This window comes from Xiphophorus maculatus, chromosome 21, assembly GCF_002775205.1.
Source record: "Xiphophorus maculatus strain JP 163 A chromosome 21, X_maculatus-5.0-male, whole genome shotgun sequence".
Taxonomy (NCBI): Eukaryota; Metazoa; Chordata; class Actinopteri; order Cyprinodontiformes; family Poeciliidae; genus Xiphophorus; species Xiphophorus maculatus.
In genome coordinates this window covers 11,304,982-11,326,489 of record NC_036463.1, presented here as the reverse complement: position 1 = coordinate 11,326,489, position 21,508 = coordinate 11,304,982, and the positions used below count along the sequence as shown (strand labels likewise).

Below are 21,508 nucleotides of genomic sequence, written 5' to 3'. Positions count from 1 at the left end.
GGTCATTTCTCACTTTCATTTAATAAAATAAATAAAATCCATTCAAAATCCAAAGATGTACAACAGAGAAATTATTTAAATACAAAAGAGTTTATATTTTATTAGAAACTAAAGCGTAGTAAAAGTGGAAAGTTACAAAAAAAAACTTCCCCAGACTCAAGCTGACAGTTGTGCATTTGAGCGAATATATTATAGTGCTTTCATGCGGAATTGAGACAACAACGTAATACAAAGTAGCTTAAATTATACAAATGTAATCATCTACCACAGTACCTAAATTAGTCTTGTGCCAAGACATTTCATTTGTCTGATATGAAAACCTAAGATGCAATCTGCAAGGCAAAGTGGAGACAAGTGGTATCAGTGTTTGAGAAAGATAAATGAGGTGCAGAGTCTCACAAAGATGATTAAAGTTTTTCAAGTGGTTATGTTAGAAAATTCTCAAACTTCAAAGTAAAGGATTAGGATTTTATGTCAGAAACAAACACCTGCTATACAATTGTGAAATGGAAGAAAAATGAAACATGACAAGTTATACAAACTGAATGCAGTTCTGAACTTTGACTGGGCCATTCTGGCTCATTATTATGCTTTGACTGAAACCATTTCACTGTGGTTAAGGCTGGAAGATGAACATTGCCCTAGGCCCCCAACAAATTTTCTTCCCTGAGCTGTCCCTGGACTTTAACACAAATAGCATTTTGGATGTAGAGAAAAGGGTTTAATTATGGTCTCATCAGAATTGCCCATTTTTCCACATTTTGCATCTTGATCTGTAACAGAAAATCCAGAAGAATATTTCTGAAACTGTCCTATTTCTTCGTGAGAGTTTAACTTCCTTCCAATTGTGTACCGAGGCACTGGAATGTAGCTGAGAGTCCAAGTCCGAAGGAAGACATTCGCAGTGATGGTTGTGTGTGTGACTAAGATGCCATGGGTGGATTCGGCTGCATAGATGAGGTCCCAGGTGTCAGTCACTGTAATGGCGGTGAATTCACAACATCGAGATGTGAAGTAGTTATCGCTAAATGTCAAAGAGCAACTCCAGAGCTGCAGAAACACCTCTAAGCAATGCTGACTCTGCTTGAGACTGAAAGCAAACCTACTGTGGATGAAGTGGCAATGCTGCCACCTGATGGTCAGAAGCTGTTTTTACCACCCCTATATTGTGTCTCACACCAGGTCTGTTGGAGATGAAAGTCTCAGTTTGTCTCTCATGGACATGAACTCAGACCAGTTGCTCCAAAGACCTCGAGAGTAAACGCCGGTGTCCACGACGAGTCCCCAGCAGGCGCTGCGGGCGGTTTTCTCCCTCAGTGCGACTCGGGCTTCCCGCTCTGTCACATTATAGCTGATATTTATAATTTGCACTAGAAGGAGATGCAGGAGACCACCGGTCACAATGCTGCAGTACCATGCGCAGGTGAAGCAGAGAGCAGAGCTAGAGAAAATAGAAAGGACAAGGCAGACATTTTAAGATGGACCCAGCACAGAAAACAAGACTGAGGGGCATAGAGTATTCTCTGTGCTAACATTGGTGCAATTTTTCAGTAATTAGTTGAAAGGGATTTAACACAAGGCATTCTACAGCAAAGTAAAGTGAAAAATATCCTAGATCTAACATTCAGAATAGGTGATTTAGCATTTATGTACCTGGTGATTGAAAGTCTCCCAGAAAACTGATAAGTCTTTATTTTAACTGATAAAAACAGGGATAACTTGATTCTGAGAAATAATAAACAATAAAGAGAATTTAACAGGCTCATTAGTAGCTGTGGAGTTTTACATTTTGGGAACTAAATAGGACAACTTAATATTTGTTCTACAATCTTCAATCATCTACTGCAATAATTGAGAATGCTGCAGCTTTTTACATCCATTGGTATGACTGGAACTCCAGAAGAATGTCTTTTTGACTGGTATCAACCAAAATCAAAGTTAACCCAGGACTGTTGCAATCTGTTGTTAACATTAGGAATCCTACACATTGAATGCCTATAATACGAGTCAAATTTTAGTGTACTGGTATAAATCACTTAAAATCCAGATACAATACAATTACAAACTAATGTTTGTAATTGTAAAGTGACACTATGTTCAAAAGCTCAAAAGGTATGAAGACTTTTGCCTGCTATTGCATATAGGGTTTTGCATGGTGTACTTAAGTTCTGGCAAAACTTGTACCTTAAAATGGTATCATATCACATAGATGAAATTTTAAAAAATAGAGCCAAGTGGAACCTGTAGTGGGTGTAAACTCCAGGGCAGTAGAGTAAGGCAATGAGGACGTTCTGCTGGGGACACACACTCCGCAGCACCAGGCCAATGCCGTACAGGGACGTCAGCAGGAAGAAGACGAGAGTGAGCAGGAAGCTTACGTGATTGGCCTGGCCCACACAGTTGTTTATCCTGGCCCCGGAGGCAAACACAAATACAGTAAAGACACACAGACAAATGAGCAATGAATGCAGACTGCAGATATGAGCAGAAACACTACCTGGAGTGGACTGGTGTCTGTAAGGAAATACTTTCCTTGGACTATTTCTAACTTACTAATAATGGGACTCAACAAATGGCAAGAAAACTAATTATACATTCAAATTATGTGTGCAGTAATTCTAAAATATACAGCTTTAGAGATTTCTGGAGGCAAAACTTGCATAACACTACTGCATAAAAATGGCCTCTCTTCTTGGCAGAATAAATAGAGCCCATAGAACATGGGTGATTTCTTGGTATCAAGCTTTTTTTTTTTTAAGCAAAGTTTACAAATGTTCAACAGATTTGAGATCAGAAGTCAAACTGTATTAAAGTAGGAACAACCAATTGTGTAACATTTCTCGCATCTGAAGCAAACTGTTCCTACTAGAGGAAAGAAATTAAGTTAGGCTGTTTAAGAACAAGGCCCTGCTCCAAAACTTTTGAGTAAAAAATAAGTTTTCTGCTGCCTCCAGGAAGAAGCCAAATGCCTTCTGGCTATCTTCCTGTCAAAGATCTGGAGAGAGAGATCCAAGCCTTTATGCCATCACTGTATTATAATTATTCAATAGCAGCAGCCTGTCTTTACACTGGTAAGCAAAGGCATGACCACATATCATACTAGTTTCACTTCACTGGCTTCCAGTGTGCTATTTTTTTCTATTTGGTTCCTAAATGTCTAGAGAGACTGGTATGCCAGTACCTCCTGGAATTGCTATTTTCTTATAATCAGACAGAAAGCTCAGATGAGTAAATTACTGCTGAAAGTCTTCAAATTTTGGCTGAAGACTGGAGGTGACAGAGCCTTTAGGGCAGCTGCTCCTGGACTCTGGAACAGCGTGATGATGTACATTAGAACGTCTTCGACCCTTGAGAGTTTTACATCTGTTATAAACACTCATTATTTCTCTTTGGCTTTTCATTATATTCATCAGGTTAAGCATGACTCCTACAATCTTTTTATTTATTTAGTTTAGTGTGTACTATGTAGAGATTCTAGATGTATGCTGACGGGATGTAAACTTTGTACATTTGGGATTTAGGATAAACTGACTGAAACCCACCAGACACAATGGTGGTCCAGACGAAGCACGCAGACACCACAGATCCGACAATGTCCTGCCCTTGGCGGCCGCACAACCCTGCACACTGAACACCAGTTCCTGCGGCCACTTTCCTTCAACTCCAACCCTTCTTGCTCCGAGGATCCGATCCGCTGGACTGCTGTCATTGATACTTCCTGCATCCCCCCATTGAAAGAAGAGTCTTTGTCTGGCAGGGTGCTGTAATATGTCACCGTGCTGTGGACGGCCTGTTGATCCAGCCGAACAATCCCAGGATCTCTCTTGGTGTAGATAAGGGTCAGCAGGGTGAGGCTGACCCCTACACTCACAGCCGCCAGCTCACCCTGACCAACATCCCCACGTGGAAACACCTCTGAGACGAACAGGTAATACATGTACCCCAAGGAGAAGAGGGCCAGGCTGAGGAAGAAGAGTGTTCGTCCCTTCTTGCGGTGGGTGAAGAAGTAGTACCACAACACAAGGCCAGGCAGAGCCGTCAGAACCAGCACACCGAGCAGAAAGTGGAAAGCAGCGAGGTGAAGCAGGGCAGGAAGGAGGACGAGAGGAGGAACGATGGACAGATCCAGTTTACGGGCTCCGCCCCAAAACCAGGGTACACGAATCCGGTCGGAGACGACTGCAGATACATGCGACAGCGATTCCGGTTTCTGAGGCTCTCTCTTTAGAAACCTAAAGAAACAAAAAAAATGGTAAAGTAACTTTTTTTTTACAGCCTCCATTAGGCTTGAGTTTATCACAAATGGTTCAATGTATCGCCAACAAAGTTAACAGCTCCAGCTTTTTTATTTAGCACACATCAATACATTCCTTTTTCTCCATTTCCTAACACGTTTTCATGGACTTTTGGACAAGAGATAAAGAATAATGTGTAGCCACTTTGTTTGTCTGATTTCCTACAAATGTTTCTGCAAAATGGGCTTTCTCTGATTGTTCTCAGACCTTAAAATATATCTTAGTATTTGTGTGAAATAATTTTGTGTTCTCAGATTTCACAAAATCTCTCAAGTTCTCACAGTAAAGAAATCACAGCACAAATACTCTATCTTCAGTCCGAGTAGCTTTTCTTTATATTTATCTCCTCCCACCTGTCACAGGCGTCGTCCAGGTCCTCACAGTCGCAGCAGCAGGCTGCGACGTGGCTGCGCTCCCCGTGTCTGTTCACATACTCGCAGCAGCACAACACTTCCTCCTTCTCCTCCTCCTCTTTCAGCTCCCTCTTTGCTCGCTTCTTCATGGCCAGCGGCACTGCAACCTGTAGGACATTTCAAAGAGGAAAAAAATAATAATTTGCTTTTGTCATCATTGAGGTTATATGTTGCAAAAGTTTTCATGCCCCTTGAACTTTATCCACATGTCACGTTGCAAAATCAAACTTTAATATGTTTTATTGGGAAAAATTGAGACAGAGAAATCTTCAGCTCAGAGGGTGTAAATGCTTCTTCCAGCCACTGCAGATGAAATCAGCAGTTAGATTACGTGGAACGTGGAAGATGAGCAACAGGAAGGAAAACACAATAAGTAAAAATGACTCCAAGCCCACTTTGCTGAAATAATCTCTTAATGCACCAGATTATCAAGCACTTGCACATGTTTTAGACGATGAAACGCTTCTGATCTCATTTTTTGTCCCCCACACATCGCTGCAAAGCAAAGCCTCTGCTCACTTGACCTGACCCGATCCGTCTGGTTTCTGCACATCTGCCACACATCTGTCATGTTTTAATGATGAGCCCTCCTCCCACCCTCTTCAACCTCGTTTATAGTCCAGACGGATTTAAGCTGAGGTGTCGTGAACATTTATGACAATCCCACAAGTGTGCAGCTAGATGGGATTAATCATCTGGATGAGTCTAACCTTTCCCTAAAGTGGGAGATCCGGCTCTGTTGAGGAGGTCTGAATGAGCCTCCGAATGCACGACAGTGAGCTAAAATAATTAATAATCCGAGCAACATGTTTAATGAGGATGCTGAAGTCAGCGACTGAGCCTACAAGCATCTCCCTGCATGCTCACAGGAAGGGTACTAAAAGTGGACAAGCTGGCTTACACCCACTGATTAGTGGACCCGAGGCAGCATCAAACACTACATCTGCTCTCGTCTGCCAAAAATGAAAGGATGACTAAGGCAACAATTGATAGCATTACTGAGGCACACAGCAGTTGTCAGCCTGTCCTGCTGTGCTCTGACAGCTGCAGTTCTTTGAGTGCCTCTGCAGGTGGGATTAAGATTAGGAATCTCTGCAGTTGATAACATACATGAATCTGCCTTCTGTGTAACCATTAGACTCCCAACTCTGCAGCTGGGATCCTTGTGGTATGTTTTTAGTAAGTCAAAAACTTTTTATCTTTGAATGTAAAGCATAAGTCTTTAGGGATTACTGTCTCCAGTGGCCATTGGGCGAGAGGCAGGGCACACTCTGGACAGTCCATCACAGAGCAAGACAGAGACACATAACTATGCACACACTCATACCAAAGGGAAAGTCAAAGAGGTTTACATGCAAACTATTCCCAGTGAGAACCCACTCTGGAAAGGGGACAACATGCAAGCCTTCTTGCCCCTAAGCAACAGTGCTAACCACTGCGACACCAAGCAGTGATCAAAAGAGTAACCTGTATCTTGACAAGTAAACATCTGTATTTGTGTCAAGCCATAAACAAGCAAGTATTAAACAAATAAATTAACTCCCACATTTTAAAAGTGGCAATATTGTTAGCTCACCTGCTGCTTAATTATTACGTAATTCCAATCTCGCCCACCAATTTTAAAGTAATGGTCTGAAACACAGATGGGATGCAAAAGCTAAGTGCAAAATGATTAATTTTCCAAAATGTGTTTCTCTTTTATATTGTTTTATCTTCTAAGAGATGCACATCTCATTTCCTACAGAAATACATAATAATCTTAGTGTATGTAAACTTCTAAATTTGAAGAAAGAAAAAAAATTAAGTGTGATCAATTTTTCAGTTTTGCTGGCAATGCCAAGTAAAAATAAGTTTGGTCTGACTTAACGAAGAACGGTAACAACATTTATCCACTAGGAATTCAACTTTTTTTTTTTTCCATGGCAATATGCTGTTTTAACCAGAGGGGGTTGTCAATGGGCCCTTCCTTGCTTCAGCTGACCATCCCAACCAAATAAAGTTGGAAAATGAAATGCAGTGGGTTCAAACACCACAGCACATTGGGAGCTTTATATTCAACAGCAAGCAGGGGATGCTAGCACTCCACTCATGAACTCATGCATAAAACCAATACAATCCCTCCCTCCTTCTACTGCTACCCTAGGCAAATAACCACATCAAGAGCCACCAATAGCTTTAACAATTAAGAAACTACTCATACAGACTATTTCATGGCAGAAAAAGGAGAAAAATAAATAATTAATTTCTATTTTGTTTCCCACAAAAGATTTTGTTTGTCAATAAATATGTCAAATTTGATATAGGTTGTCTGTTTTTTTTTTTTTTATAAAAGAAGAAAACAAAATTGAGAAAGTAAGATAAGCTTATCTTTCTAAACTTTAATGCTGTTTTTCTTTTAAGTTAAATATAATTATTGCTCTTCAAACACGTCACCCATGCAAGCTGACTTTACTTCATAAACATTATATGAACCTTAAAGATGAAAAGGCTTGAATGTTGTGTTAGTGAATATGTAATGTATGCACATTAAGGACGCCATAAAGTTTTATTAAGTCACTAAGTTAACTGCTTTTCTTGTCTTAAAAGCAAAAATGAGACATTTTAAATGCAGTTTGCAGAGCTAAATAATGCCGAGAGCCTTATTTAGCTATTCTCATCATAATGCATTTTGTACGCACCAGCAGGTCTGTCCACCTGTATGCCCGAAGAGAAACAGAAACAGGGGTAACAGACATGAACACCGACCTGCTACATGCTGTTTTTTCCTTTCACCTCCATGGGAACATCGGCTCGGTCCTCCTCAGCGGAAGCCTAGGTTCGTATCCGGTGTTTATTTCCGCTCCATGTGCGGCGCAGGACACCAGAACACCGGTATCATAGGTGTTCTGCAAATATTAAAATGTCAGAGTCCACAAAGAGGTTCCGTGGGGCTCCGTTTCCTGGTTCTGGCTTAGTTTTTGAGCGAAGTCCCCGGTGTGTGCAGCAGAGAGGAGATGTTTTCTTTTCCTTCCTGGTGTCGAATGAAGCACTTTCCCCGCCCAGAACTTCTACAGCCACATAATTACATATTATACAGGCGAAAGGCTGTTCACGGACGAACAGCATTTAGCTACATCTCACGCTTTTCTTTGCACACTTTAGGAAATTAGGTCTTGCGTGTTTTGTTTTTAATTTAGTTCGAGTATATACCGCTACCACCAGAGGCGGTTCTTATGTGAGTAGGGCCATGGGCGCCTTTCTATCCAGCCACCCAAGATTATTTCTGTTTGTGGAAATAATCTTTTCATTTGTAATTTACTTAAAATTTGTATAGACAGACAATTCAAGTGTTTTAAGGAATTTCATTTAACAAAAAAACAAACAGCATTGTCTGGAGACTAGTCATATTCAGTAAATTAGACTATTGAAAAGGCTAATTTATTTAAATAACTAAATTTTCCAAGGGAATTACATATGCAGGGACTGATATTTTCAAGCCTTTACTTCTGTTTATTATGATTTTCAGTTTAGAGACATGTTTAATAAAAAGTATTTTTAACATCTGCTTAAAGTTTATGTTCAAAAGGTACTTTATCTGAATTTGCTTGATAAAACATTTTTGAATTTACTCGGGACTTCCAGTCATACTGGACTTGGCCAGTTGGTGGCATTCAACAGTTTGACACAAAAAAGCCCAATGAAGCTGCAGCACCCACAAACTGCTTTCCACTGTAGAGATCAATATGTGTGAAAAGACTTGTACTATCCAGGTTCTATCATGCATCAATAAGGTTAAACTTGTGGCTTCATACTGTTGTAGTATACTATAGTGTTATCTGCAAATTAAGGGTAAAAAATTATTGTTTAGATTCTCCTTTTAGACCTTTGACTTCACCTAAACTGTCAGTTAAAAATACCAGTTATCCAAACGCATTTTGCTGCCATTTATTGCCTGAAACAGCCAAAACAATGTGCTATTAAAAAAATAAAAAAAAAAACTCTACTTAATTTAGATTATAACCATTTTCTTTCACAATTGTAATAAATTAAGGCAATGGGCTAAAGTCAGCCAAAAATATAGATTTGTGACAATCTCAGCTAAGAAGCTTCTGTTTAAAGAATGTAATAAAAAAAATTTTTTTAAAAACTAAACATGCTTATGCAGTCCATCTCAAAAGATTTGGCATCATCTGTTCTTTTAGTAATAAATGTACTTTTACTCATGTTTGTAACTCCCCTTCATGATGGTGAACAATATTCAGATAAGCCTCAATCCACATTCTAGTAAGAATAATACATTTAACTGGTTTAATGGGAATATGCTGTAATGCAATCCTACTGTAGATGCCTTATTGTACTGTATTGTGTTTAGTCCTTTTGTGTTCAGTCAAAGGGACTAAACACAAGGAGCAATATGTACTTTAGCCAAGAGGACGCAGGCTTCTGGTCAATAATTAAAGACCGAGCTGTGTGTTGGTTCTGTGAAATGGAGAAAAAAAAAAAAAAGACATCAGGTTCAGTTTCATTGAATCATTTATTCGTTCCCATTTCAAGAACAATATGAAGTCCACCTAGCATTCAAGAATACCACAGAGTCCAAACTATAAGTCCTTCAATCAGCTTGATTTCACTTTGAACACTTAACATCTGCAGTGATAAATGAAGGGATAAATATATACAAAAACAGAGGGAAAAAAAAAATCACTTTAATGTAAAAAGCACAGATGGTTTAATATAAATACAGGCTGTGAAGGAGCAGAATGAAACTGCTGTTCCTTTAACATTCAGGATAAAAACATTGTAAACAATAAACCTGGCTCAACTGTATTGTGCTTCACCAACAACTGATTTAAAAAATAAAAAATTTAAAAAAAGAAAATATTTTTCCTTTACACTTAAAAATCAAAACATAGAAGAAAATAAATCTAAATTATACACAGTGACATGGGCCCTGAAATATAAATTAAATGTATACAATAAACCAAACACCTGAGCCAAACTTTTAATTTACATGATTTATGTTTGCTAAAATTAAAATAAAACCTTCAAGCTTAAGAAGTCACAGTTTTATTCGAGTTAAAGATTCAGAGATATTCACAAGACTTGTGCAAAAATTAAAATTCTTAAATAGTAATGCATGTACCAACACTAAAAACAAAAGTAAAATAAATATTTACACTAGTGGTACATCTCTGGGTAAAATGGAGGAATAATATGCCACTGCTTTAAAAACGGAGAACCCTGAAGAAGTTTGCACCTGCTGCACAAGCTTTCCCTCAATAGCAGCTCAGTTTAAAAATAAAAATAAAAATCATCCTGGGGTGCTGGCTTGTAACTCTGGCAACGCATGGTATGTCTGGAGTCTGGGGACGCCAGTGGAGCAACAAAGTTTTGGATACCAGGCCTCCTCTGAGGGAGTCTGCTGCAGCAGTCTGTTGCTCTTTTAGCACAGATGTGAACGCAGCTTCTTTAAGTGCAGTTGGGATGAGGTCACTGCTGAGTTGCTGTTTGATTGGCCATAGCAAAATTCTGCTGGAGCACAACTAGAGAGGTACGGAGCTGTGGAGGAAAACATATGACTAAGTTTGTGTAGAAGGTGCTTTTTGTTTTTAAATCTATATAGAGACAAGTAGATATACATAGAAACAGGAAAGCCAGTTGTTTGAGATGGGAAGATGGACCAAAGTACAAAGCAATTCTAAGAAAACAATTGCAAAAGACTTGAGATTAACACCAAGATTTCCTTAGAGGCAGAACAAAACTAAACATACAGCCTGAACTACATTGGTTCAGATCAGGATCAGCAACTTTTCCAATTCAAAAATTTAGCCTTTGTTGCTACAAAATAAAATTTGGCACTTTTTTTATTAGAATATGCACTAAATTAAATCTTACTTTGAGAGCCAGGGAAGTTAATCTAAAAATGTATATATTTTTTACAAAGGGAAAATATTATTTTGAAATATAAAGCACAAAATTCTTTGAAGCTATAACTCATTAAAATTACTTCTAAAAACCTTATACTACTGGTTTCCTTCTGTTGTTGATATTCTATGCTGATGTTGTAAAACTGCTAAAACCACAACATCATATTCCCTTTAAAATTAAAAACCATTTCTTACTTTGTTTTGTAAAAGTCACAATGGAGGGGCCAAAATGGCTCTGGAGCATATTTATCTAGTAGAATGGCCTAGTCCAACTCTAGACCTAAATATAATTCAGAATCTGTTGCAAGATTTGAAAATAGAGGTTTACAAAGATTCCCAATTTAATCCGACTGATCTTAAGGTCGAAGAAAAATGCAAAAAGAAAAAGAAAATGCCTTGGCTACTTTAGATTTGTTACCAACTACTGTGATTTCTGCACAACATTTTCCATTTAAAAACAAAAAGAAAACCTTTACATTATTTCACTTTCAATTACAGTAAACTCTTCTATGTCAGTCTACCACCCAACAACCCAATGCAATTTGTGATTAGTTTGTGTTACACATTAGCAGTTCATATCTTACTTGTTCTAGAAGAAGAATGGAGTCCTGCAGGACAGTTTTTAGCAGCTGCATGTCCTCAATTGTCCTGAATCCTGGCAATGGCTTGGGACCATACTGTGGTCCAAAGCTGTCAGAAAGAGACCATTATTTTCCTGCATGCAATAATACGATGCACTTACTGAGTGCAAACTCAACAGCATGTAACTTTAGACGAGAGCTGATGCAACACCTCTTGTACAACCATATTCACTGAGACAGCATCTACATAGACTTAATGCAGGGAACTGAGGTGAGTTGCTTATGCAGAAAAATAATCTGATGTTTTCCTGCATAAGCATCACCTTCACAAACACTTTTCAGATTTAGTCAACTACCGATTGTCCCATTACCTACAGAAATATGTTGACTAAAAAACAGGTTATCCAACCTGGTTTCCATCCGCTCCCTGAGCCGATGCTTTGTCGTGAGGTACATGCGGTGAGCCACGTCTTCCATGGCCCACAGCTTGAAAAACAAGCCCAGATTGACTACCATCAGGATCAGCAGACTGAAACCAGGAGGAAACACGGTTTATGTCACAAGAACAAAAGACAGTGGTATCAGATGATCGACGCAGACACAAAAGGCTGCGACATTCGCAGGTTTGACAGGAAATGACTTTGAATGCTTGAGCTGGAAAAAAAAACATCCTCATAAACAAAATAGAAAAATCACAATATTCAGTTCCCTCTTTAGTTTATCAACTTACATTACACTCATGCTAAGAACTATTGCAGTAGTGCTCCATCTCTGTGGGCCTGTGGTATCCAAGGGGCCTGAAACAACACAAGATTTAAATAGGCTTAATTTTTTTAGCATACAGACATAAGCAGAATTTTAAATTAATAAGAAAACTTTGCACTGGCTTAATGTAACAGGATATGCTCTAATAGGGACAGGAAATGTTTTGTAACAGAACCGTGAGATAAATGTTGCCCCATTCTTCAGCTACAATGATGCAATGTCTTAAATTTTTTTCAAATCATCTTCCCACTTCAGCAACTGTATGTAAATGGCATCAATTTGCCACCAACTTTTTCATGCAAAACACTACCTGGTTATACCAGCCTAAATGGTAAAAGAAGTATGGTTAGGTATGTCTTTAAGAAATAGTTCAGTACCCATGTTTCCATCTCTGTCGTCAGGATCCCGCACTGACTGCTTGCCGGGCTTTCCATGATCCAGTAGCGTCCGGCTGAACGTTCGCCTCCTCCTGCGGAGCCCAGCTTTTCCAGACTCTCCAACTGCTTGGTTCATCTCTGCCTCCTCTTCCAGCAGTTCAGCTTCTATATCACCACAAAGAACATATAGAAAAGGAAAGTTGGGTTACAAAGTTATATTAAGTTACAAGGTTATTCATTTAAAAACAACCACCTTGCTACCCACTACATTGTGAGCTAGTTTCTTGTTCAAGTGTTTTGCAGACAGCAGTCAAAATTCCTGTTAAACTACATTGGATGACAACTAGCCACAGATTCATGAAGTTTTATCTGCAGCTATTTTGAAACTTTCATACCATAAAAAATGGTATGAAAGTTTTCCTGAACAATTTACCCTCAGTATTAATGCAATATTAGTTTTTTTATGTTCATAATCATTAGCTTCACCCATCTTTTGAATAGATTTATGACAACATTATACACTTTTTCACACTACAACAACAAACTTCATATAAGAATTCTATGATAAAGAGCAACACAAAGAGGCACATTACTGAAATGTAATAAAAATTGTGTCATGCATTAGTCATCCACATTAACTCTGATATGCAGGGGGAAAGCAGAGCAACAAACTGCCTAGAAGTTAAATAAGTAAGTAGCTGTAAATAATAGGGGACACACAGTAAACATGTACAACAACGAATGAAAGGAATAAAACTTATTACAGGCAATAACTGTCTTCAGACTGGGGCAGGACATCAGCAGTAAATATAGAGCAAGGGTTGCAAATCAAAATGTTTAGATCAAATTGTATTTGTGTGTCAAAATTGTTAAATCAAAGTCCAGATCCAAATGAAAAATAATGAAGACCGTCATTTTTTCCAATCTGAATCAGCTTTTGTAACTGAACACAAGAATTTTCAGAAAAAAAAACATCCTCTGTTGACAATTATGTACAGCTTTGTGTTGTTCTTAGGCTATTTTGCAACAAAATTGCCAAAAAAAAGTCATGCATGTGAAAACCATGCATCTCCCCTGCACCCCCATTGATGGTCACACTATTTTGTGTTTATCTATTGCACAAAAACATTTATAGCTGAGATTGCACAGTGTTGTTCTTATTGCCAGATCGTTTTTAATTCTCCATAGCGATATGACTAATTCACACACAATAAATGATAATGAAGGTTTGCCGTTCCAGCTTTGTGTGACGTGCATTCAGAGCAGCTGATAAGAGTGACTGCAATATCGGCCCTCATATTCTTTGCCCTTCCTGCAGATACAGCAGTAATATGATTCAGCAGTGCTATATGTGTGCTGGAAGAAACTGTTCGTATCAGATAAAACATACAATAAATCAAGGAGTGAGAATGAAAAGTAAAAAGGACAAGCCCTTTCTGCCTTTGGACTGTCCCAGAAACACTCACCCAGTTGTCTAAAATAGTCTTCAATGCCACTCCAGGAGTTTTTTGTAATGAAGGTTTTGATTAGACCAAATGTTGGTTTGCTGTACTTCACATCAGAGTACACCCTAACAAAACAAAAAAATTTGAGACTTTTAGTTCAAATCCATTCACATTTAAATAAATAGTCTGCACATCAATTAATTCATCACCTTAGTCGACTTTTCCGTTTGGAGACTCGTATGATATAGTAGCGGTTCTGTGTGTAGAAGTGATCATGGTAGGGGACGTCATGAGTGTGCACCACAGCATCCACCTGGTAATACTGACCCTCCCTGGATTCTTTGGACAGAGTCTGACGAGGTAAATGAAGCTCAAATTAGCCAAACAAAAAACATGTTTACACATCTAGTCAACCATTCACACAGACAGAACCACACCTGGTACTCTGTAGCGGTGGAGAACTTCCCAATAAGGGGGTTATTGATGGTTATAGTGTAGTTCATGACCCGCTTGTCATTTCCTGAGTCATCCTTCTGCCAGGCAGTAGAGCTCGGATCTGAAGACACAAAAAGGGGAAATCTTTATTAAAAAGCTTCCATGAATATGTTTTAATACGGGAAAAATTGATGTAAGGTCCTACTCGTTATCCTGCGGATTTCCATAAACCTTTGAGTGAAGCTGGAGTCTGTGAAGAGCAGTGCAAACATTTTGCTTGCGCTCATGTGGAAAACCTTGTTAAGGTACAGTCGCCCAGGTTCCTCGGACTTGTCCATTCGATCCTCCACTGGTGGAAGCAAACACGAGAGCAACGTAATGAACAAAAATAAGTAAATCCACCAAGAGAAACGATCTGCATCCCCATTCTCCTCTTACCTTCTTCATTGGTTTCTGAGCCGCTTTGCTCCAACAAGTTCTCATTGGCGTTGAGGTCGAGGGACTGAGTGGAACGCTTGGAGAGCCTTTCTGCAAGGTGTCGCTCCAATGGAAGAGTCGGAGTTCGGTGTAGGGACGGGGTGTTAAGAGACTCATCCTGCAGGAAATGAATAGCATTCTAAGAAGATAATTTGAGCAAAGAAAATCTTTTGCAATGTAGGAAAAAAAGATGATACCGTGTTGGTTGTTCTTGGTGAGCTGATGGGTGAAGGCATCTCCTCTCCTTGAGGTGTGGAGCTCTGCAACGGAACATGCTCCACCACTGGGAGACGGAGGCTGTTGGGCCGCTCCAGTCTCCCAAGACCTTCATCAACGCCACCGCTGAACTTCTGCTGCAGGCTAAAAAAAACAGAACAAAAAAGCAGATTAAAGCTGGCACCAAACTTTTCTGTTGAATCAACCTTTCTTTTTAGAACACGCTGCCATGGTCTTGTTTTCTTTTTTTTTGCCATTCCATTGTAAATTAATAAAGATAAAATCTATGCCTTCCCCAAAGAAAGTTCATGCTCGTATTTGCCTCTTGTGACATCTTGTAAGGCATAATTCAAATCAGAGATATAGGTCTTCATCTTCTTTTCCCTCTTTGCAATCAAACGGTTGCTGGTTATTTTGCTCCTTCGCCCTTTACGAGATAAATTCAGAGTAATATACACATTCGTACCAGTTAAATTTTTGAAGGCAATTACCACCATCTTCACCGTTTTTCTTCAGCTTTGCCATGATGAGTCAAACTCGGTCTTAAACATACAGTGCTAAACCCCGAACTACTAAAAAGAAACTTGAATACTTCAGAGTCCTGAAATCAGTGAAATGTCACTGTAATATTAAGCTAATCAGTTGGGATTGGTTGATTATTTTGCCTCTTGTGATGTCATTACCCAAACATGCACAATGCAGGTTTATATTTTTCATGCTTTTTAAAATTTATTTTAAATTTTTAAGGGAGTTATTTTTGAAATCTATACCCCAAACTGCGTATTAAAGGTCATCGTTTGTTGGTCAATCAAAGAAAGAATGAAACCCTGAGGTATCTTTAAAGTCAGGGGAAAAAAACACATTCAAGGTCCCAAGGGCTGAGGGAAAGTTACCTGGTCTGCCCAGTTGATTCTATTAACACCTGTAAACTCTCCATCTCCTCATTGTTCAGGCCCAGATCATAGCCATAGTGCTGTTTGATCATCTGCCACAGCTCCGGGCACGTCAAAGTCTAAAATAAAGATAAATAAACATCAATTAGAAGTATGCAGAGGTCTCCTTCCTGCATTCTCTTGGTACCAGAAGGGGAACACAAAAACAAGCAATTATGCAGAGGGTGTATAGCCTGGAGAACTCCATAAGGAATAATTTAGTCTTATCTCCATGGGTGACAACCTACAAACACAATCATCGTCAACTAGGTCAGTCAGGTTGCATTACTGTGTTCTCACTGCAAAAGAAGTTCAGATTACCTAATATCTATTGGGGGGGAAAAGCCAAAAACAAACTTCAAAGGTGAGAAGGTAGAAATACAGACGCATATCTGCTCATTCAGCCTATTAAATGAAAAATAATTCCTTTATTTTAGCGTCGGCGTTAAAAACAAAGTTTCAGTAAACCGGTTCCTCGGGGTTCTCCTACCTGTCAGAGGACATATCCCCCTGCCGCTGTGCGCTTCGACCGGGTTCTGAATGGCTCATACGCCGTGTGACCTGAACGCACCACCGCGCATTAAGGAAGTCCGTAAAGACGCGCCGCCCAAACACCAGTTAGATATTTAATAGAAACCCTCTTCTGCGCAGAGAGAGAAACCGAGAACCGAGCAGCACGTCATTGCCGTCGAGCCGCGGCGAAGTCCGTTTAGTTACAGGCAGCTTGACGATACAAATCTCTTGGCCACACCCAGATGGGGTCAATGAACTCAAGTTTTACACAGGTGTTTACCTGATTGCAGTCCGCATACTGTGAGAGGAACCGTTCAGGAAAAAAGGGCTGCAGCAGCAGAGATCAAATTAAAGGCTGAAGTTCACTCTGACTGAAAGTTGATCATAATAATATACCAAAGGAGGTCACCTTAATGCAAAATGCCTTCTGTGATGCTTGTACTTGCTGTTTATTCACAGCCATGATGCGCCTAATAAAATTAGGCACCCTTATCAGTTACTTTCGCCATATTTTATTAATTATTTTTAGATCCCAACAGTTTGTTCTGACAGTTTAGTTTTGATTCTGACTGACACTTTCATGGAGCCTTATAATTGCATTTTGCATTTTATTTTTTGGAATCTCAACAGTAGGTTGAGACTTGTGATAAAAATGATGTTGGGTTTCTTAAAAAAAAATTTTTTTTTTAAAATCTGTTTTATTTTTCAATGAATTCTTGTATAAAAATCTCTTATTTACTCTAATATCCCCAAATAGAAAACAGATCTGATTCAAGGGCTCAGAGTTTCACGTTTCTATGTGCTCCCATCTATCACACTTTAAGTTTCTACCTGACTCCACCTCTTAAAAGTACTTTAGCTAACATGCTAAAGCATTTTTTTGTACAAATTGTGGTTTTTGAAGTGCAGAAATAAACATGTCTATTTTGGGGGAATGAGCTAGGTCTGCTTTCCCATGTTACTTTAATCAATAACTGAGCCAAAGGTGAAAGCCTAGATCCTGTGGGTTCATTTTGAACTATATTCATGACTTCTATGAGTAAACTTCAAACCTTACCCCAACCTGTAGAACAGTAAACAAAAACTCAGTCTGTTGAACTAGTGCCAAAACCTTGCAGTTCTTCACTGATAACGTCAGTCAGTGTCTGTCTGTGGGATTTCTGTATCTGCGTACAGATATTTGCTTTATAACTGGACACACTGGTATTCAGGAAGGAGATTAGACGGTAGAAAATTGACTGCAAATGAGTAGCAGTCATTCCTCCTATTGGAGCCTGACTGTTCCACTGAAGAGTCTTACCTTGTCTAGCAGAGTGTTCTGCCATATGCGGAAAACACTCAGATAGCTTTTCTCTCTTGCCGAGAAGGAAGCGAAGAAATACTGTGAATGAATGACAAATATATTTAGGATTATGCACTTTTCTTTTATATAAAGAAAGTCTTAATCAGGTCTCTTTTTGCTCAAAATACCTTCTCGGTATGCGTGCAGATCTGGATGGCGTTGGGGATCAGTCGAGCCGTTTTCTCTCTGGACATTGTGGTTATATCTTTGAGAGACAGTGTAATCTGTAAATACATTGTAAACAAATAAATAAATAAACCAGTGAGTGCTTTGATAAGTGAAGAGTAACTTCACCCATTTTAGAATCATGATGCTTTCTGCAAGTGTAACTGATCATTTCTTGCTGGAATCACCACTCTCTCAGTCTGACCAAAAACCTATTTTATTTACCAAGAGGAAACATTGGCTTTGTACAAACATATCTTAAAATATGTAAACCAAAAATAATATCTCATTTTCAAGGTGTTTTATAAAAACCAGAATGTTCTACAAAAAAAAAAAAAAAATTATTTGCCTTGTTCCGCTTTTATTTGCCATGTATAAAATCAAATTATTCTATAACCATTTCCTGAATCTTAGGTGTAAGGGTAATGTGGATTGTAACAAACAGCTGATCAGATTAACAAGCAAATATAGGTACAGGTGACCTTTGACCCAAATAAGATGGTACAACAGAAAGAAATTTAAAAAAAAAGCCTACATGACACAATAATACTCATTTGGTTATTTTCATGGAACTGAAACAGAGACATGCCCCAATCTGAGTGTTACTGTAAGCACTTTATAATTTGAAGATCAAAGCTGATTTACATTGCAACCAACTCAACCATAGCAACTTTGATTCAGACTTAGAAGCATGCAGCCAGCACCCGGCCCCGTCAAAATTTCTTCTGAATTTTCCTATATTTTAAGACTTTTCAACTAAGGAATAAAATTGCTTTTCCAATGTTCGATTTGACCCTACAAGTCAAATTAAAACAACTGCAATTCCAAAACAACTTACTCATCACTGAGCAATTCCATAATTAGTCCACAGTAACCCTCAACATGGATTGACTCCATAATGCTTTCCTAAACTATTTAATATTTTCTTTCAATCTGGAACACTTCCACAAATTTTTGTTTAACTTTATCAGGTAAATCCTAATACGTAAATAAACTAAAGTAGAACTTGTCTGTACTTACCGTTTTTTCATTTATCATAATTTAATTATTAATCCAATTTTAAAGAAACTAAACGGCTCTTTTTAATTAATTATGTTAGAGCACAAGATATTTTCCATTGTAACGGCTGTTTTTAAAAAAAAAAAAAGAATTTATTCGTAATTTTTTTATGGATAAGAACAACAACATTGGGGATCATTGTTGAAAGTTAAGACTCATTTCCGGTTCCTCATCCTTTCCCCCCCTCAGTCTCATTACCTTTGTACCACGAAACACATAGCTGTAGAAACAGATCCAGTTCTCTGAGAGGAAGAGGCGTCCCTGAAGGAGGATGTCCCGGTGGAGGGCGCAGGGATAGTCTGACGAGAAAACATAAAGCAGACACCCGGTACAGACAGATAAGAACACCTGACGTTTTACTTTAAAACTTTCTGTTTAATCTCAGGAACTTATTTTAAGACATTGTGGAATAAGCATCTCAAATATATCTAAAACTTGAGAACTAAAGCTTTTTCCCCACCAAATCTAGTCTCTAAATAACTAATGATTTAAAAAAAATTATATTTTTCTCCATCCTGAACTTACCTAAAATGAGTATTTCTGAGTCAGGCAGCTCCTTGAACAGCCTCTTAAACTCCTCCACCCTCTGTTTGTAGCTTGGCAGAGGAGACTGAGGCACAGCGAGACATGGACCCAGAGCATCGGAGCTCTGTTTCAGGAAGATTACAGGTTCATATAAATTTAAAACTCAAAGTTTCAGAACATTTCTTCTGCATCTGAAACAGATGATGCAGTTGAAAATAATGCAATACTGCATCTGAACCACTAGAGAGCAGTGAAAGATCTTCATTTTATGTGTAATACTGTTAGTTTATTCTTAGCAACCTTTGTCCTCGTGACTAAAGTCTGAGGAAAATAATTTTGAAGACTTTCAGGTCTGTGCTCCAGGTTCTTGTTTGTTTTAAATGTTCCTTACATCTTCATCCGAGCTCAACTGGACATCCAGCAGGGATCCTGTTTCATCCGTGATATCGTCACTGCCCACTCCTGACCGGTTGGAAAGCTGGTCCATCGGCTCTGCTGGGCTAATTACAACAGAAATATCCAGGTTTACACTTAAAGACGATATAGTAATAAAATGGAAAGCTACAAAAGTTGTCAAGAATAAGCCATTCAATCAAGACATCTCAATGTTTCACATAAAACGGTGTAAAAGATTTTTAGTCTGAATGGTTCCTCTATACAACATTACAATAGTTATGAAATAAGTTTCCCCCTTTACTCTGGATTTTTCACCACTCCGTTGCCTTTATTAACAAAAACAAGACCAAAATAATGTGGCTCTTTAGACAAGAATTTTAAATAATTATAATAATATTGAACTGACAAACTTTTTATATGGTGAAGGCAGCTTTGGTTTCAACTGGAAAACTGATTAAATCACTGGCACAACTGAACATTGCAAAATAGCTCAAGGTTTGTCAGGTTGCTCAGGTGTGAGCAGCTCTTTTCAGCCACAAATTGAGACCCGGCCTAAGTCGTAATTCTCCAAGAGACTATATCAAAATATTGTCCAGGATTTAGTGATTTTTACTTATTTAATATATATATATATATATATATGTGTATACACACACACACACACACACACATATGTTTCCCTCAACTTATACACCTATTCAACATAAAGGGATCCTAACGCTCCATTAACTGCATGTGCATTAAACCAATATAAATCTTATTAGGGTGCAAATAAATATATACTTTACATGTTCTTTTGTTTCCCCCCCCTTCTTATGCCACCCTGAGCAACTGCCCAACAAACCTCCCAGGGTTTAGGCCTTTATATTCATTTTATGTATGTAGATGACAGCTAATGAAAACCCAAAATTTAGTTTTTGAGAAAATTATGATACAAAATAATCCACTCAACTCTGCAATCTGAAGTGCCTGACCTTACGTTTTAGTGAGAAACATTACAATTCGACTGATCAAAATAAGTTGGTCTTCAAAAGTGCAAAAGTGGTCAGAAAATCCAAATTTAAAAGTATAAGAGAAAAATCGTAATGCGACAGAGCTATTCAAAGAAGCCATAGAAGTAAGCATTATTGAAACAAAAACTGGTTTGTCTGGAGATCTATGCTTAGGATGGGTTTAATCCCGCTTCTGAATAAACAGCTACATCACCTTTCCACACCACAGCAAAGTTAAAACCACCAGATCCGAGTAAAAATACAAAGCAGCCGTTTTCTCCGATAAGAGCCATCATCAGCTGATCTGTAGGTATGTCAATCAGATAAAGTCGCCCGCTGTTCCCCTTCACCTCTACGTGTCCACGTGTGGGTTATCCAAGCGAGACCTGCAGCCATCGGTCACTTACCTAACACGGAGAGGACCCAGGGTTCCGGTTCTGTCTGGCCGAGGTTTAAAAAGTAGGTTTGTTTGGTTCTGAAACCTCTGAGGTTGAGCCAAATGTGCTCCTCCTCCCGCTTGCTGTTTCAGCAGGTGCGTCTCATCCAGCCTGGAGGGAAAAACGCCTTGTGGGTGTTGACGCCTCACTGATGACGCTTTAAATCAGCTGGTTAGAATCCAAACTTTTTATTAACTAGTCCTCTCGGAAAGCAGGGTGATTTCTATAACCAGGTGT

At 38.7% G+C, this 21,508-nt stretch overlaps 2 protein-coding genes across 2 annotated transcripts; both read right to left on the bottom strand.

The window, feature by feature from the left end:
* Positions 1 to 2: 2 nt before the first annotated feature.
* zdhhc23 (zinc finger DHHC-type containing 23) lies at positions 3 to 7,709 on the bottom strand. The gene is made up of 5 exons (XM_005797908.2): positions 7,454 to 7,709; positions 4,649 to 4,815; positions 3,543 to 4,232; positions 2,242 to 2,409; positions 3 to 1,441 (listed from the first exon to the last, which is right to left on the bottom strand). Exons 2-5 carry the CDS (start codon positions 4,795 to 4,797, stop codon positions 1,174 to 1,176), a joined length of 1,275 nt encoding a protein of 424 aa, XP_005797965.1. The 5' UTR covers positions 4,798 to 4,815; positions 7,454 to 7,709; the 3' UTR covers positions 3 to 1,173.
* A 1,493-nt stretch (positions 7,710 to 9,202) lies between these two features.
* Positions 9,203 to 21,344, bottom strand: gramd1c (GRAM domain containing 1C). Its single transcript, XM_014468360.2, has 18 exons — positions 21,242 to 21,344; positions 19,838 to 19,946; positions 19,447 to 19,570; positions 19,120 to 19,220; positions 17,826 to 17,921; positions 17,656 to 17,736; positions 15,804 to 15,922; positions 14,892 to 15,054; positions 14,656 to 14,812; positions 14,423 to 14,566; positions 14,220 to 14,338; positions 13,992 to 14,134; positions 13,804 to 13,907; positions 12,338 to 12,502; positions 11,926 to 11,992; positions 11,605 to 11,724; positions 11,199 to 11,304; positions 9,203 to 10,246 (listed from the first exon to the last, which is right to left on the bottom strand). Exons 2-18 carry the CDS (start codon positions 19,931 to 19,933, stop codon positions 10,178 to 10,180), a joined length of 1,974 nt encoding a protein of 657 aa, XP_014323846.1. The 5' UTR covers positions 19,934 to 19,946; positions 21,242 to 21,344; the 3' UTR covers positions 9,203 to 10,177.
* Positions 21,345 to 21,508: the final 164 nt, after the last annotated feature.